The following is a 16,906-nucleotide window of genomic DNA, read 5'->3' on the forward strand; positions in this document are numbered from 1 at the left end:
TATATAAGTAAATCAAAATATATAATATAAAAGCTTTTGACTCACCAATCCTTGCAAGATTGAAAGCATTTACCATGTAACAGACTAGCCAAATCTACAATATAAAATAGTCATTTAATGAAGTTATCTAGTTGGTGATCCTTATCCAACACACAAAGTGTCAATAAATGAGTTGTAAGCTAAACCAATCCTACAACTAAGTCATGTCATACAAGTGTAGGAATCATGCATCTCAATTGATCAAACGTATCTATTTTCATTTGTGATTGTGAACTAGATTATAGTTTGGAAGGAATGACAACTATGGACCGTATGGATATTCTACATTGCACCATGCATCATGGTATTTATAATCCAAACTCTAGATGCACTAATACATTGCTCATACAATGACTTTTGAGTAGCATTTTAGGTATACAATCCTAATAAAAGGCCCACATAGATAAGATGAAAGGGAAGACTTTGCAAACAATTAGCATATAAATATAATGAAAAGGCTTGCCATCAATCTCATTCACCAAAGACGCATTAGAAGCAAAAGTTCCATGTGAATTTGTCTTCTCTAATTTTAAATGAATGATGGACTAGAAGATCCAATCGATCACATGAAACACTTTGACAACTAATGACTTTGTTACCAGAGAATGATGCACTTTTGTGCAACATTGTAAGAGTGGTTTCACAACATGCCAAAGAAGCAATCTAACCATTCTTTGGATTAACAACAACATGTTTTGTATAATTTTTTATATAAAGAATATATATAAACTCGATATTTATCATCAAACAGACATATTAAGAAGGCATTCATAATTATTTGAGACCGTCCAACTTCGGTGTAGTCGAAACTTATGATGATATGACAACTCTCATCACATTCAATAGGAACTCTTGGTTAGCCTTGACATGCATAAATCTTTGCACAATAAAAAGGCTACCAATGTAGGAGACTTGTTTGATTGAATGTAGAAATATATCATTCTAGAAGATTTATTTAATTAACTCATAGGTATTGTGGACCTTACAATTAAAAAAATTATAAGATTTATAAAAAATATATTTTTACTCAACAAAGAAAATAGAAATGAACGGAAATTTTTCTTCAAATGGAAACAGATTTTTCAGCAAGAAAATAAATAAAAATGGAGATTTGAAAAGTGAAGATGTGGAAAGTTGTAGAACGCAAACTCATCACCATCACAAGTCATAACACCAAGATATTTTTGGCCATTTCTATTTTCTTTAGTTTTGCTTAAATCACGATAGGCAACGTCCCTCAAACCCCAAGAAGTTCCTCGACCACCGTCAACAATGGTGGTCCTCAGCTACTTCTCAGTGAACTGCGCCACCACACCCATCTCTCAGGACTCTTCAACCCCAACTTCACCAAACCCTAGAGAGACCAAAGTCATCCTCCCCAAAAAAAAGCCTCAAAAATGGTCCACAGGCGTTGCTCCAGGCGATTACGGTGGACCGCCGACCACTTCCAAGCTTCGGAAGTATTGGGGTGGCGAAGAAGACCCTTTGACCTCTGATGATTTTATATGGAACAAGGACTTCATGGGTCGGATGAAAAAATTGATTCAGGACCCTGATTCGTCTTCGCTTCAACCACCTCCGGATAAGGTTGTTTAATTCCTGATAAGGTTCTTTTGTATGTGCATAACTTTTTTTTTCGTTTTTTGGGATGAATTTATTTATTTATCTACCCATTATTTTGTCTTTATCTTTTGCCTTCTTTTTTTTTCCCATGAATTCTGTTGTCTAATGGTTTAAATTTGATGGTGAAGTCAAGATGATTTTCTTTTTATGCTGATTTAAATCTATTGGGTTTCTGTTTGTACTGAAATTATGCTATATAATGGTTGATGTGATTATGAAATCAAACGCTTTGTGGGTTTTTCTAAGTAATGTAAAGAAAATGGCTTTCTGTTTTTATTAAATTCTCTGGCCTTATTGTTCCATTTTGATATAAAATAAAAAATTTTGACTTTTATTAATGTTTATATTTTACTTGTCTAATTTCATTATGAAATCATATGGTTGTCTATTGTAAATAAATATTTGTCATCTGATTGTGAAATCAAATGGTTTTGGTGTAACCAGGAAGAGTCTTCAGGCTTCCTAAGCATTAGTAGAGTCATGAGCCTTGACAGGTTTGTTCTCAATGTGCGTACATATTTATTTAGAATTTTATTTTATTTTATTCTTAGTTTGTTTATATTCTCCTTTAGTCCCTAAAAAGTTATCTAAATTGTGATGTGTAGTTTGGAAGTTGATTTGAGCAAAGAGCTTTCAGCACCTTCAAGAACTGTTTTAGAACAGCAAGTTGAGGCACCACCTCGAGTAAGAGAATGGTTTCAAGTTCTCTGTCTGGGTTCTTTTTCTTGGGTCAGTTTCCAAGCACATTTCTTTTAATAATATGATTTTCAGAGGGATGGTAACACATCACGCAGATGGAAATTGGTACCAACACGGCGTGAACAAGAGAAGTGGGATAGAGCGACTAAAGCTGCTACTGGAGGCAGTGTAAGTCAGTTGCATTTTATTCTAATTCCTTTTCAGAACAATTTCTTTGGTTGAGAACATAGTGTAGTGTGGCTTATTTTCTCATTCTCTGGTTTGACCAGAGATTCTTCAACATTTTGTTTATTCTAATTACTATCTTTTGGGAAGATGCTTCTCTGTTTTGAGTTCTGATGTAGCTCTAAACTATAGGATGTGATGTTTCGGGAAATCAGGAAGCCTAGGGGGGACCCAAAAGTGTTGGCTGCTGAGTCAAGGGAGCAGTATTTTAAGGTATTCTGTTTCAGCATCTAGATCCATGACATTATCTCACTATTTGTTAATATCGATACCCTTCTTATGTTTCTGAAACTGACTGATTAGATCTTGATTTTCTTGTTTCCTTTGGAATTGCCTTGGCAGTTGAAAAAGAAGTTGCAAATCTTCACATTAGGTCTAGGTGGAGTTGGTTTGGTCTCAGCTTATGTTTCTTATTCTCCTGAAATCGCTGCTAGGTAAGAATGTTATGGCACGTTTTGATTTCTAATTAAATTTGTGTTTTCTTCTCAGTAGTAGAATCTCCTGACTACCTCTCTCATTGTATTTCATTAAGTCCATTGATAATTTATTTCTCTATGGGGATCAAGAGGACTGCAGTGCAAGTTATTTAAGACTCAGCATAACCTTTCAGCACATGTTTCCTTGATCGCTTTCTTCGCCTATTTTCTCTCTCAATAATTCTTTATCTGATAATTCTGCATAATTTCAGAATGTTTTATGCGCACTAATATAAGCAAACCTCAAAAATTCTTATTCCCTAACTTTATTGCTACACATCAATCTAAAAGACTAAAACTTCTGTATTTAATTGAGAAATGAGAACCTCTGGTTATGAATTCAAAATTTGAAAGTTTGGTTATATTTACCACTTTATTCATTGTGTGGCTGTACGTATAAGTTCTCATTTCTCCCCATATTCACACATGAATTTTCGTAACTACCCCTACTGGTAATTATGTTCAATGCTTCATTTTGGCTTGTGATCTACAACAACAATGGCAATAAATCAATAATTTGCACTTACTGTACATCCATCTGCATGCTCGAACACATTTCCTTGTTAGTTGTAAACTAGTTCTATGTTCTTGTTCCTCTGTTTGTTTGTGCCTCATGATGTACAACAGAAGTGCATTACACTTTTGTCTTGTTTTTGCCATTAGAATAAGTCAAGACTACCTTTTTTTGGATGTCTAAGATATAGGCCTACAAATTGTCGATATCTATTTGAAACAGATACCTTTAAAGCAAGTTTAAGCAAAGTAGAGCTCTTTTGAAATTGAAAATTTCTTACAGGGCATTTGATTATGATGCATGGAAGTTTTGCAAAAAAATTATTTATTTTTTCTTTTCTAAGTTTATTGCCTCTCCGTGACTTTGATGCTCATCCATCTTTTACTGTATTCAGCTTTGGTGCTGGATTCATTGGTTCTTTGGTGTACATACGTATGCTTGGAAGCAGTGTGGATTCCATGGCAGATGGAGCCAAGGGCCTTATGAAGTATATATTCTTCCTTTGCTCTCAGATGTTTATGGTCTTTAATGTTTTATATTACATTAGTTATCCCTGGTGTCATACATCATCATTACTTTTATCACCAATTCCATTTTGATTTTCTTTTATTTTTCTAGAACACATGTTGTAACGCAGCTTTTGTCTTTCCAGCTGCTATAAACCAAAAAAATTAGTTGGCATGAATTATTTGCATATGGTTTTGGTGTACCACCTAGCTGAAGCAGCCTGGTGTTAATTTCAGTCTAAAGAACTACCTGTTGGACTGTTTGTATAAATCATAGCCCAGATAAGTCACAACCTAACGAGACTGAATAATGGCTAAACCATAATTTTTTGAGTTTATGTTCTCCTCATTTAGCTTAATGTTTTTTTTTTCTTTCCTTTTTTCCTTTCTTTTTTTGTTTTTTGTATCTTTTGTCTTGCTTTGTTTGTCTTTTTAAAGAAAAACTATTGTAATTACTCAACCCAACTTAAACAGCCCCATCTGAAAAGTGAAAAGAGATCACTGCTAGCATTGACCCAACAAAAAGCAACAATCTTGCCCCTCTTGATGCTTTTGTTCTCCTCCTACTTGTTCACCTTGTTTAACACCTTGGTATCGTGACCATAGGTACGAACTCAATTGTTCCTTTGACACAGATAGCATATGCAGATTCACAGATACTTATTTCCAAAACTATAGAGAACAACATGACTGAGGGTATTTGCATGGTAGAATATGTTTATTTACTATGTGTGTGGGGGCACACCTGCTTGTCAGAAAAAAGTGAAAACAGTTCTATAAACAAATAGACGAAGTAAAAAAATTATGACTATAATATAAACAAGATATATCCAGCAATAGATATTGGAGAAGGTGAAAATTTTATTATAGGGATGTTGTTGAGATGGTAAATGACATTCATTTACTCTTTCACACATGTTAGAAAGAAAAACTTGGACTGGTATTGATAAATGTCCTTGTTAACCATTGATTGGGAAGGGATCCTTCACCTGACAGTTGAAAACTGCTCAATCTTCTTCTAAATCCAGTGCTGCATCAATTCAGGTACAGAGTCATGCGACATACAAAACAGGAAAAGGAAGAATTGAGGCACATTTTTGGTATTAAATAGTTCAGGGAAAAACACAATGTTATAGTACAACAGCTTTCTTCCTTGATTAATCTCTAGTGGATTTCATTATGTTCTATTTACCAGTAAAATTGGTAATTAGGACCAACAATCCTGTGCATATACTATCAGAATTACTTAATTGCAGCCTGGGTGTTTTATTGGGCAATAGTTGCTCTTTGATGGAAAAGTTTTCATTCGCTCTTAGTGAATTAGACAAAACCAGGTTTATGCTTTTATGGTTTTATCCTTTTACTATTTTGGTTAGGAGCATAAATTTCCAGTTATTTAGCTTACTGAAAGTTCACTTGCAGTCTCTTGGATATGTGTCCTTATGTTGATATCGTTAGTATCTAGAAGTGTCAATATATGTTAACAAAAAATTTTGTCCTAAATTTCAATGTTTTCCAAGTAATTTCCTTAGATCAATACCCATGCCCATATATCTGTTTTTCAAAACCTCAACATGTTGATTGACATAACATATTTCTCTTCACTTCTTGCAGGGGGGCAATTGCACAGCCAAGGCTGTTGGTTCCTGTTGCATTGGTCATGATATATAATCGGTGGAATGAGTAAGTGCATTAACTATGCATTGTTGGTATTTTGCTCCTTCTGTTTTCGTGTCTGGCTTTTTTATAAAATTCAATCTATATTTGCAAATGATCTCTTTATTATACATGTCCTCAGCATTTACCCTCTCTTTTCCATGTTGATCTCCTAGTCTTTTATATTGTTTTGAACTTAGTTTTTCCTCTTTCATTTGTCTATTTTGGTTCTTGTTTTACTTTTCTCCATTTTCATTCTAATGCTTTTGCTTTTGCTCACTATAGTTGCAATATGCATGTTGGATTCAAGTCACATGTAGCTTGTTTAATAAACCGTTGGAAAGAACTAAGCCAGAGTGTGCAAGTCAATTGGTTCACATGTCTGGGTAGGGATATAACAGGACTTTGGTTATTTAAATGCATTTGATATTGAGAGTGGACATTTTGACTGAGGAAAAAGAACCATAAAACAAACAAACAAACAAACAAAAACTTCTCTCAAAAGGAATGACAGAAAGAAAGAAAGAATTTGACTTCTAATGGAAATGAATCTGTTTAATTGCATTCTACAAATCATTTGATGTGAGAGAAGTTTGTCACATAACATATGAAATGAATCCATTCCTTATCATGCATCAGACCATCTTCAATATTTCAAAATGATCTCTGTTTTCCCATCTTTTGTGATTATCAGTTTATAATTATTATTTCTTTGCTTTGGATGCTTTTATATAATTTGGTAAACAGAATAGAATGATTTTGTTTCCGTTGGATATCAAAATACCTTCTGAACAAATTGATAAAAATCCAATTACCCATCCAAAATTTAAAATTAAGAAGACAGATTCACATGCTTGCCCCATTTTTAAAGTTGATTCACTGTTAATAATGAATTTACTTGTGGGCTAAAGTTCTGTATTTGGATGCAGGATTGTTGTTCCAGAATTCGGATTCATGCACTTAGAATTGATACCAATGCTTGTGGGATTTTTTACATATAAGGTCGCCACTTTTGTCCAAGCTATAGAGGAAGCACTGACTATAGTTGGAAAAGATACCCAAGTTAGATGAATCCTCTTGCTGCATGTATAAGCTGGATTTTTCTAAAGTGCTTCTGACAGCTTGTAGAGGTATGTGGCTTCCATGTTTGTTCCATGGTTTTTGACTTAAAAAGATGCGACCTGAGCTAAACCTGCCAAAATTACAAAGTTTAGAGCCATCGTTTGCTAATTTGAGTATGTATAATCTTTAAACTATTTATCTGGCTTTTTGAATGTCTTGTAATTTCCTGGAATTTTCATTTTATTTTCAAATGAATTGATAAAACTATATAAAAGGCCTCTTTGGGCTGACTATCAACTTGTAGTTCTAACAATAAAAGTAAGAAGCAACTACCTTTTATATGCAATTGATATTTTATGTTCAGAAACTATACTTATTAACATCATGCTCGAGGAAGAGCAGGGATAATCTCACACTTGGGAGTTCTATACAAATCAAGCAGGGTAGTCTTACACTTGAGAGTTCCATACAAATTTGAAATTTTCAAAGGTTCTTAATGGTTAAAACTTACGATCCATGTAGTACCCTTCAAGCACTACTACCTTTTTCTTCTGTTTTTTTTTTTTTTTTTAAATTTGCAGGTTGTTGCATAATTTGGTGGGATTGTGCTGCTAGTTAGTGAAGGATATCAAGGGATGTGGGTCGAAGAAAAATGGAAACCAACTGTTATTATTGTTGTCAGTCTGGCAATTCTTGTATGACTGGAAGGTTGTTAAGGACCTTAAGGGATTGAAATTGTTGGTTAATGCCTGAAAAAGGTGTTGTAATTCCCATCATGTATCATTTATGAAATAATGTGTGATCAATACAATTTTGAACATTGATCGAAATCATGTCAAGAATTTGGAGATGTTTCTTTTTAACTTGTGATTGTCTTAATTATGAAAAATGGCCAATCTCTTTGATTAACAAACATTTCTATCATCTCTTTGGAGATTAGGCAATTTTCTGGGTAAAGTAGGCATGGGGTTTCAACTTAAGCCTCTCATCTTGAACTGGTTCTTCCTCCCCCTGATGAGTAGTATTCTTCTTAAACAGTTAGCCAGCTGCTATTCTAAGAAAGCCAATTGGAACAAACCAAAAATCTGATTTGTATAAAGCAACTTTTCATAGGGCATATATATTAGATACTTGTTCAGAGTCGTGATAAACAGAGGATTTGATTTTGGTACGGTATTTAGATAACTGAAGGGACATGGTGAAATACTTGTAAAATAGAAACTATGGCTCAGCCAGTGTTCTGCAAGCCAGCAGCAATACCCTTCATGGTTAAAATAAGGGTGTCTTCCATGCCAGGAGCATATTCACTGGTGGGATTAAGCTTCACAAGCTCAGCAGCAGGCTTGCTTGATTCCATTATCTCTTTCGACAGGTGTGGCCTCTCCATTACATGGTAGTTGGGGTCTCGGATCCGCTTCAGTGTGTATGCTTGGCACACATTAAGGGTCGTTATGTATGCATCACGAAGCCGGAGTCTCTGTTTCAAGTATGGGTCGCCTTCCAGAAGATCTCTATGCCCAGCAATCTACAGAAAACAGATTAAGATCATCACTCAAAAGGCCAGCCATGGAAACCCCAATGAACTACTGTTTTTCCCCTATACAGTACCTGGAGGAGGAGGCGCTTAGTTTCTTCATAGTTGGTCCTCAGGCGCTTTCCAAATAACCATAGCTCTTCTGAAACTAGGAGCCTGTCATACAAAGCAGCTATACCTGGGTCTCCCTTGGCAAAAACCATTTCGACTAAGTCGATTGTGACCCTGAAGAAAGGCCATTCATTGTACATCTGCTGAAGCATGGGGAGATTTCTTGGGTCCCTCCCAATGACATGCTTAAAGGCTCCCCCAAACCCAAGCCACACTGGGAGATGAAACCTCGTCTGGGTCCATGCGAAGATCCAGGGGATTGCGCGGAGTGACTCAATGCCCCCACTTGGCTTTCGTTTTGATGGACGACTTCCAATGTTCATCCGGCCATACTCCAACTCTGGAGTTGCCTGCATTTAAAAGGAATAGAGATAATACCATCACCATTATTGCCTTCACAGTGAGAAATGCAGGGCTCAGGAATTATTTGTAAATGCAAGCAAATTATGAATTTATAATTGATTGAAAAATGCCGCTAGAGAGTCGAGAACCAGTGGTAGCTCAAGAGGAGAAACAAATTTGTCTCATCTTGTAAATTAAGAGGAATAAAACAAGATCATTCAAGAATTAAAGATACTAGAGCCATTAGTGAACTATCGATCTAGAATGCAGAAGATCAACTCATATATGCTATTGATCAACAACATTCTGAGACCTCCAAGAAGTTGGTAGAAATATAATCAAACTTACCAGGCGGAAATATTCAACAAAGCGGGGTTCCTGGAAGACAATGGAACGATATTCCTTGGTGGCAATGACAGCCATCTCATCCATGAGTGCACGCCATTCTGGCTTAGGGGAGACAGGAGGGTGCATTCCATGCTCAAGTGTAGCAGCTGTGAAACGCTGGAGTGTTCTAAAGCACAAGTGCTCCTCCCCAAATGACTGTTCAATAACTTCACCTTGAACTGTCACACGAAGTGATCCATGAATTGTGTCAGGTGGCTGAGACAATATAGCAAGATGGGTGGGACCTCCTCCTCTTCCAACGGTCCCTCCTCGACCATGGAACATTGTAAGCTTCACTCCATATTGCTTTGCTACCTTTACAAGCGCTTCTTGGGCCTTATATAACTGCCATGCTGCAGAAAATCGGCCAGCATCTTTTCCAGAATCAGAGTACCCGATCATGACTTCTTGCTTTCCATCAATTCGGTTCCGGTACCAATCTATAGAGAAGAGACGAGCTACAGCAGCAGGAGCAGCCTCAAGATCAGCAAGCTTTTCAAACAATGGGACAACCCTAAGTGGCTTCTTCACATGGCATTCACGCTGTAGGAGCTCAACAGCGAGCACATCAGATGGGGCGGTTGCCATTGAGATTATATAGGCACCAAAATTGTCTGAGGGGAGTTCTGAAATGACATGGAATGTGTCCAACACATCAGCAATTTCTTCAGTTTTGGGAAGATCAGGTCCAAAAAGAGGGCGCTTGCCCCTGAGTTCAGCTAAGAGCCATTCTTGTCTGCGTTCCTCAGACCATTCTCGATAGGATCCGATTTCCAGGTGCTTTGTGATAGCATCCATAACATCAGTATGCCTGTCTGATTCTTGCCGGATATCAAGTCTTACAAGTGAAAGTCCAAAGGTAGAAACTTGCCGCAAAAAATCAAGAAGGCTTCCATCAGCAATAGGCCGGTCACCACAAGCACAGAGTGATCTATAGCAGAGTTCAAGAGGCTCTAGGAACTACAGAAAATAAAAATTAAAAATTTAAAAAAAAAAACAAAAATCAGTACTAAAATATACACTATCTATGCAAATTGCAAAATCTGATAATGAAAACATCTAATGATATTTCTCAAAATGCCTAGACGAGCCTAGGCTACAGACTGATATTAGCTTAGGAGCCAATCTAACCATTAAATTCGTCTCCCCGAGCACAAGTCAAGCAAAATGTACCACATTGTGGATGGAGAACTGCTTATATATATGAAGCAATTATGTGCAGTGCAATAAAAGAATATCATTCTAATGAAAATCTCTCTTACCAACAGGTACGAGCTAAACAAGAAGGAACAATTGAAAGCTTTTCTTTAAAATCAATGGATTAGAACAACAAATTATCATTATATCCTAATTTTTGAATGGAAGAAAAAAAAGGTGAAATTTTTGTTAATGAAGCCTTGATTTACTCAAATTGGGCTGTAATGTGTGTCTTACAGTAGCAGCATGTGTGTTCAAATGAGCTTAGTGTAGCAAGGGGAACTGGATTAATCTGAGATTTTATGTGAGTTGAATGCAACCTTGGCATTCAATAAACAGTAGTAACCTCAAAAAATTCATCAGAAAATAACAAATACATGATAATAGCACGTCATTTTTAGGGGGGCAAAAAGGTTTGTTTTCACACTGAAAGAAATAGGTTACGTACAACTCGATTAGATTTTATGATGTTTTGATGGACAGACCTGCTCAACATTGGTGAAAGCTGCCTCTTCAGGAATTTCTGAGATTCCACTTGATAATAACTGGCGAGAACGTTCACGTGTACTATATAGTTTGTCCCTCACATCACCAAGAATAACACGATAGGGCTCACTTGGAGGAACCTGTTTCCAGAATTCTGCATAGATCAGAACACAAGCATTAATGAGATTGATTAGAAACATTCACCCAAACAATCAACTCCATGGTATTCAGCAAGAAACTTCTGAAGAAAATAATTTCTTCACCTTGCACATAAATATGAAAAGAGACAGAAAAATCACTTGACTACTTAGTATGAGTTTGGTTTTTGCTTAGGTATTTAATTTTGACGAAAGTTTTAAAACTTCGACACTTCTAGACCCAAAACTTCTAGTACACCAAATTTTCAAATCAAATCTAAGATTCGGGGGGGAGGGGGGGAGATAAAGAAAAATAAAATATATTTTCACAAAAAGAAAATAAGGAAGAAGGAATGAAAACACAACTTGAGTATTCACTAAAATTTCAAACAATTTCAAAAATAAAATTTGAATCAAAATTTGAAAACGAGAATGCATACCGATGTAATGTTTCGCATCTCTCCTTGAGGACCTGTGAAGTTCATCTGCGCGAGCACGCAGTTCCTCATTGCAGCGCCACATTGACAACTGCCAAGAAAATGCAAAAATAAATAAAAAAAACAATTGGGGCAGCAGAAGAGGATACCATGAAAATGCTCAGAAGACAAAGATGAAAACACATCAGAGAGTGGATAAAACATTACACACCTCAAACATAAGGTCCTCTATCTGAGAATAATACAAGTTAGCAGCCATCATTCTGGCCAATAAGCATACATCCCTTGTAACTTCAGGTGTTACCCTGGGGTTTCCTGCCATCCACATCAAAGCAACATTAAGCCACCAATACATCATAATCTTAGAAGTGGTTTTAAATAAGAAATTCCATTTACTTAAAATTTCCATTGGTTTTCATAATGCAAAAAATGAAACAATGTATAGACAACATTGAATCTTTCTCAGCTATGAAAGAAATGCAGGAGGGAGTATGCTCATCAATGGGTTGTCTGAAAAGGATTATACCATCACGATCCCCACCCATCCAAGAAGAAAACTGAATAAGGGGGGCATTATAAGGAACACGTTCATCTATGCCTATGTTCTTCAAAGCTGTATCAACACGACGTAAGAACTTTGGAACGCCTTTCCAGATTGTCTCGTGGAAATAGCTCATTCCTGCCCTCATCTCATCTTGTGGAGTTGGAGCAGTTCTCCGAATTTCATCCGTACGAAAGGCGGCTTGAATCTACACAGGGAGAAGGAGAAATGGTAGGTCTGAGGAAAGCAAAAATAAAAATAAAAAATTCCTTATTCTAATTCAAGGATCCAGTACCCATCTCAAAGCAGTTTAAGAACATAAATTCCATTTAAAGATTTTAGGTAAGAAAACCGGTCACAATAAAGTGTATCAAGATCTTGAAGGACCTTCTCATTTTCTGGGCATTGGGATTGGGCAACACTGAAAAAATAAAATAAAATCCAAATAGACATGCTCTAACATCTAAATCACAGAAGTAGCAGTGTAAGTTTCCATGTTAAAGTTACCCTGCAAGGTCCTAAAATGAAAGAGATAAAAGAAAATTTTTATCCCGCAAATGCAATAAATCAGTGTCGCTGGCATACATATAAAATCAGGAAAAAAAGATGCTACTATATTGATGTCAGATCCTGAAATGTCAAAAGATGCTAAAACACAAGTCTCTTTTACATAATTTCAGTGGGCAGCATTAAAGAAGTAATATAGATGATGCTTTAAGCAGAGGACTTCCACAAGGTTCAAGCTAGCAGTTTTCTCAGCAAAAGCAAACCAATTTTTACTGATCTTACAAGGCAGGTTTATTATATTAATAAAGAAACTTACATTACAGATGGCCATTCTTTTATTTTTAAATTCTGGAACCAATAATAAATTATCCCAAGTCCCCAAGGAGACAAGAATCAGTTCTGGACATATGCTTGATAAGAAAGCTCAAAGCATTAATGTGCAAGTCAGACTGATATATACAAAGTTATATGGAACTAAGTTTAACTTGTTCAATATAGTAGGAAATGAATTAGAAAGAAAGCAAAGCCTTGTACTGCCTTGATAACGTTTGCATGCTAGAACACATGAAACCACTAATTTATTCAACAAATTTGGAAGAAAACACTACAAGAATTGTATAAATTACAACATTCTTAAACAAGTAATACAAAAAAGTTACAGGCAAGAATCCACAGTTTTCTCATGATGGTGATCTTTGATAGTGTTGCTATCCTATAATACATCTCTCAGTAATTTCTAGAGTTGTTCTCATCCAACAAAAGAAACATGTAAAAAATAGACTGAAACATAGGCAGGGGAATATGTCAACACAGAGAAATCCATACCTCTCTTTGTAAAGCCTCATCAAGCTCTTGCTTATCATCAGGAGTGATGTCCTTAGCATATAACTGGGCCAAGCAATTCCTTATCCTGAAAAGGGAAGGAAAAACAAAGCATCAACAAGAGCCTATGTGAAGCAAATAACCCTTTTCCCTCTCTTACGTTTACAAGAATAAAAATATTACGGTAACTGGAGAACAAACCTTGCATGCTTTTGAAGCAAAGATCTCCGGACAGATTGAGTAGGATGTGCTGTAAGGACCAAATCTACAGTCTGGTTCTTCAAAGCATCAAAAACTTCTTCTGGGGACTTCTTCAACTGTACCACAAGTCGCTTAATGGTCTCTTCAATGTCTGATTCAGTTGTTGCCGAGCTTTCATCATGAAAATCACCTTTCTTTAACTTGATTCTCCGTCGGAACGCAATCTGAACTTCCTCAGCCAAGTTGGCCAAGGTAAGCATATTGGAAAATGACTTAGCAACTACAATGGAATCCCCGGCATCCAAACTTGTTATCACACGGCCTAGCTCTTCCAACTTCTGAGGGTCATGCTTTCCTTCATACTCAGCTGAAAGCTCATAACACTCTTGAACCTAATGCATGTTGGATAATAACAAATAAATAAGTCACTCTTCTCGCTGTCAGAAACCTCTTGCAGAAAATGCCTCACTTTCTCTAGCTCTTCATTGATTCAATTCATGAATCAAAACAATAATAGTAACTTATGTGTGAAACTTGACATAGTGAAATTCAATTGCTTTTCTTCACTCAACCATGAAACACATCCAATCCAAAGACCATTTAGAGAACTGAGAAATAAAAAATAAAAAATAAAATTGAAATTTCAGGTTTCATATCTTACATGATTTCTGCTTCCAAAAATTGGGAACCTGTTCTGAACCATATCAAATAGTTGAAAACTAGAGTTCCCTGCTTTCTCACCTAACAATTGCACTCCAGATTATCCAGATGCTTACACTGGATATAGCATCCGTAGCAGTTTTGGCAATTACTCTTCAATCAGGTTATTTTATTTCACCCAAGAAAAGAACTTAAATCAAAGTTGGAAATGAGAATCTGGGATTCAAAATCTACAGGAAAACAACAAAAATTGGAAGAAACTACAGCTAAAAACTACATGGTAATGCAGGATTGCCATGAACTAGTCAAGGACCAATTCAAATTAACACATATGAGCTCACAAAACAGCTAAAAACCAAAGAAATTTCACAAAAAGGAAAATTGAAATAGGTTTCCTATAAATTTTCAAGATACCCACTAAATTTTAATACATGACTCAATCAATCACCCAAATTGAAAACAAACCCTTATAAGAAAACAGAAAGAGATATGAACTCAGTACCGTTTCTTTGAGATCTTCCCCATGTATTTCCTGAAGAATGTCAAGAAACCTATCCAACAAGAGAGCATCATACTCCACCAACTTGTCATCCTCAGACACCTTGGCAGGCGCCAACAGCCTCAACTGAGCATCAATAGAGGCCATCTTCTCCAAGTTCCGAGCCGCCATTTCTCCTCTGATCTTGGTTCACTCTTGTTTCAACTTATCTACCAAAGACACCCATCATCAAGCACGAGAAGTTCACCAATTCGCAACCATAAAGATAAAAGCTCGAATAATTTAAACCCAATTACTCACTCAAATCCAAGTAAATAAACACGATTCTAGAAAGAGACAAAAAATAAGCGGGTGGTGAAGTGAATCTCGTGATACCCATGTAGAAAAGATAGCATAGATTTGCAGAGAATGGGAACCTTATGATCTTCACACGAGAAAGAGAGAGGGAAGCAATGCTGTGATCCAGAGAAAGCTTTTCTCTAGCTTTAGCTTCAAAGAGAGTGTGTTTTTTTCTGTGATTTGCTCTCTTCCATACAACTTTTTTTCTTACATAGAGTCGAGACCCCCGTTTTTATTCAAGTTTATTTTTCTCCTCAAGCTCTCAGTCAACATTTAACACTCCTGACTCCTGATGAGTCCCTGATGAGTGGAAAAGGAATATGCCATGCAGGGTTGGATCTTCCTTTCTTTTCTATCTTAATTATCTTTTTGTTCTTTCCAAAAAAGAAAAAAAAATGCCTATATATATATTTTGTGGTGAAGGAATATTTATAATTTCAAATATCTTTTTCCATCTTTTTAATTAAAATTAAATATTCATACTTAGAGTTCAATGACATCTTTTTCCATCATTTTAATTAAAATTAAATATTCATACTTAGAGTTCAATGACATTAGTCATATCGTCTACTAGTTTTGGTGCTCGTGTCTAAATAGTCATATTTGTGTAATATAAAAATTCAAATATATTAAATATGATTTACTTATCAGATAATATATCAGGTAACTCATTTAGCCTAAATAGAATTATACTTAATTTAATTTAAATATTTTAATTACTTTCAAGTTTTATTTATAAATAAATGAATATTACAATGCAATTTAACTAGAAATTACATAAAAAGCAAAATCTCGTAAAGAAAAGTAAAATCTCAAAAGGAAAAGAAAAAAGAAATGAATGATACTTTTAATGAAGAATCGTAAAATTCGTGAGACATGATTTGACTTCAACAATTTGTGTAATTATTCAGATGCCTATTATTTTAATTATATTTTAGTTTTTAATAGCTGAGGGGGAAAACTATTTGCTATTTGCATTATCACGACAATAATAATAATAATAATAATAAATAAAAGGAATAAAAGGACAGAAAGAAATTTTGGACCATGAAATTATTTAGGAGGTGTCTAGTAGTAGATATGGCATCATTTTATGGTCCACATGAAAAGGGCCCATTTTGGCTTTGCCTTCAACATTTTTATTTTTCCACATCATTTATAATGTACCATTCCTGCAGGTTTGTCCTTCTTTTAATATTTTAAATTATTAGAATTAAATCTTACCTAAATGTAATTTTAATTAAACCCTTGATATATGAAAACATGATCTTAAAATCCCTTTTTTTTTTGGTACAAAACATGGAGTTGCCATTAGTGGTGAAGAAGCAACCTGAGAGGAAAACAGAGGTGGTGGTGGTGGGAGTCATTGCCCATACAACACTTTGAAAAGGCAATATTTTCTTCCTTTGGTAGATGAACAGCTTCTGATTTTTTGAAGAGGCAATTTGGTAAGAATAATGTTTTTGGTAGTTGGAAAAAAGGCAAAAACAAAAGGGGGTATTCATGTGAGAGTAGCCATTCTTTTTTATTAATATTTATTATTTGAAAATATTTTAATTTTCATAACCCATAAAAGGTAAAATGTTATAGATTTTGATGCTAATATTTAAGAGCACACAATTTGAAAGAAAAATGACCAATGTTTGTAGGGTTGTAGTGTAAATTATAGAGTAAGATGTGACAAGAAATTGAATGGCTTGTCCATGTAGTCATTTGGAGCTTCTCAACAGAAGTGAGGAGAATCCCATGGCACCTTTCACTCTTACCCTTTTTGAGAAAGGGGAATCATTTTCATTTCCCATGTCCATGTGGGAGAGATGCCTTCTGCCCAAGGGAGGACATCTATCTAATAAATGAGCAAGCCTACTTTCCATTCAAACCTTTTTTTTTATGTTTTTTTGTCCAA

At 35.5% G+C, this 16,906-nt stretch overlaps 2 protein-coding genes across 5 annotated transcripts; one reads left to right on the forward strand and one right to left on the reverse strand.

Moving 5' to 3' along the window:
- Positions 1-1,119: 1,119 nt before the first annotated feature.
- LOC100243760 (ATP synthase protein I-related protein) lies at positions 1,120-7,630 on the forward strand. 2 transcript variants are annotated; one of them, XR_009467111.1, is made up of 10 exons: positions 1,120-1,626; positions 2,107-2,156; positions 2,268-2,346; positions 2,434-2,529; positions 2,719-2,799; positions 2,929-3,020; positions 3,971-4,063; positions 5,697-5,765; positions 6,668-6,868; positions 7,382-7,630. XR_009467111.1 is itself a non-coding variant. In XM_059741166.1 (9 exons), exons 1-9 carry the CDS (start codon positions 1,312-1,314, stop codon positions 6,807-6,809), a joined length of 1,017 nt encoding a protein of 338 aa, XP_059597149.1. In that variant the 5' UTR covers positions 1,171-1,311; the 3' UTR covers positions 6,810-7,630. The 2 variants fall into 2 exon arrangements, 1 of the variants encoding a protein (XP_059597149.1); XM_059741166.1 differs by having other exon boundaries at positions 1,171-1,626; positions 6,668-7,630.
- A 237-nt stretch (positions 7,631-7,867) lies between these two features.
- LOC100233103 (phosphoenolpyruvate carboxylase, housekeeping isozyme) lies at positions 7,868-15,375 on the reverse strand. 3 transcript variants are annotated; one of them, XM_002280533.5, is made up of 11 exons: positions 15,078-15,375; positions 14,665-14,870; positions 13,503-13,894; positions 13,305-13,389; positions 11,958-12,180; positions 11,643-11,746; positions 11,435-11,522; positions 10,857-11,011; positions 9,136-10,134; positions 8,409-8,795; positions 7,868-8,325 (listed from the first exon to the last, which is right to left on the reverse strand). In XM_002280533.5, exons 2-11 carry the CDS (start codon positions 14,830-14,832, stop codon positions 8,029-8,031), a joined length of 2,898 nt encoding a protein of 965 aa, XP_002280569.1. In that variant the 5' UTR covers positions 14,833-14,870; positions 15,078-15,375; the 3' UTR covers positions 7,868-8,028. The 3 variants fall into 3 exon arrangements, with proteins under 3 accessions (XP_002280569.1, XP_059597148.1, XP_010657037.1); XM_059741165.1 differs by having other exon boundaries at positions 15,037-15,304; XM_010658735.3 differs by having other exon boundaries at positions 14,962-15,304.
- Between the last annotated feature and the right edge of the window lie 1,531 nt (positions 15,376-16,906).

Source organism: Vitis vinifera, chromosome 12, assembly GCF_030704535.1.
Source record: "Vitis vinifera cultivar Pinot Noir 40024 chromosome 12, ASM3070453v1".
NCBI lineage: Eukaryota > Viridiplantae > Streptophyta > Magnoliopsida > Vitales > Vitaceae > Vitis > Vitis vinifera.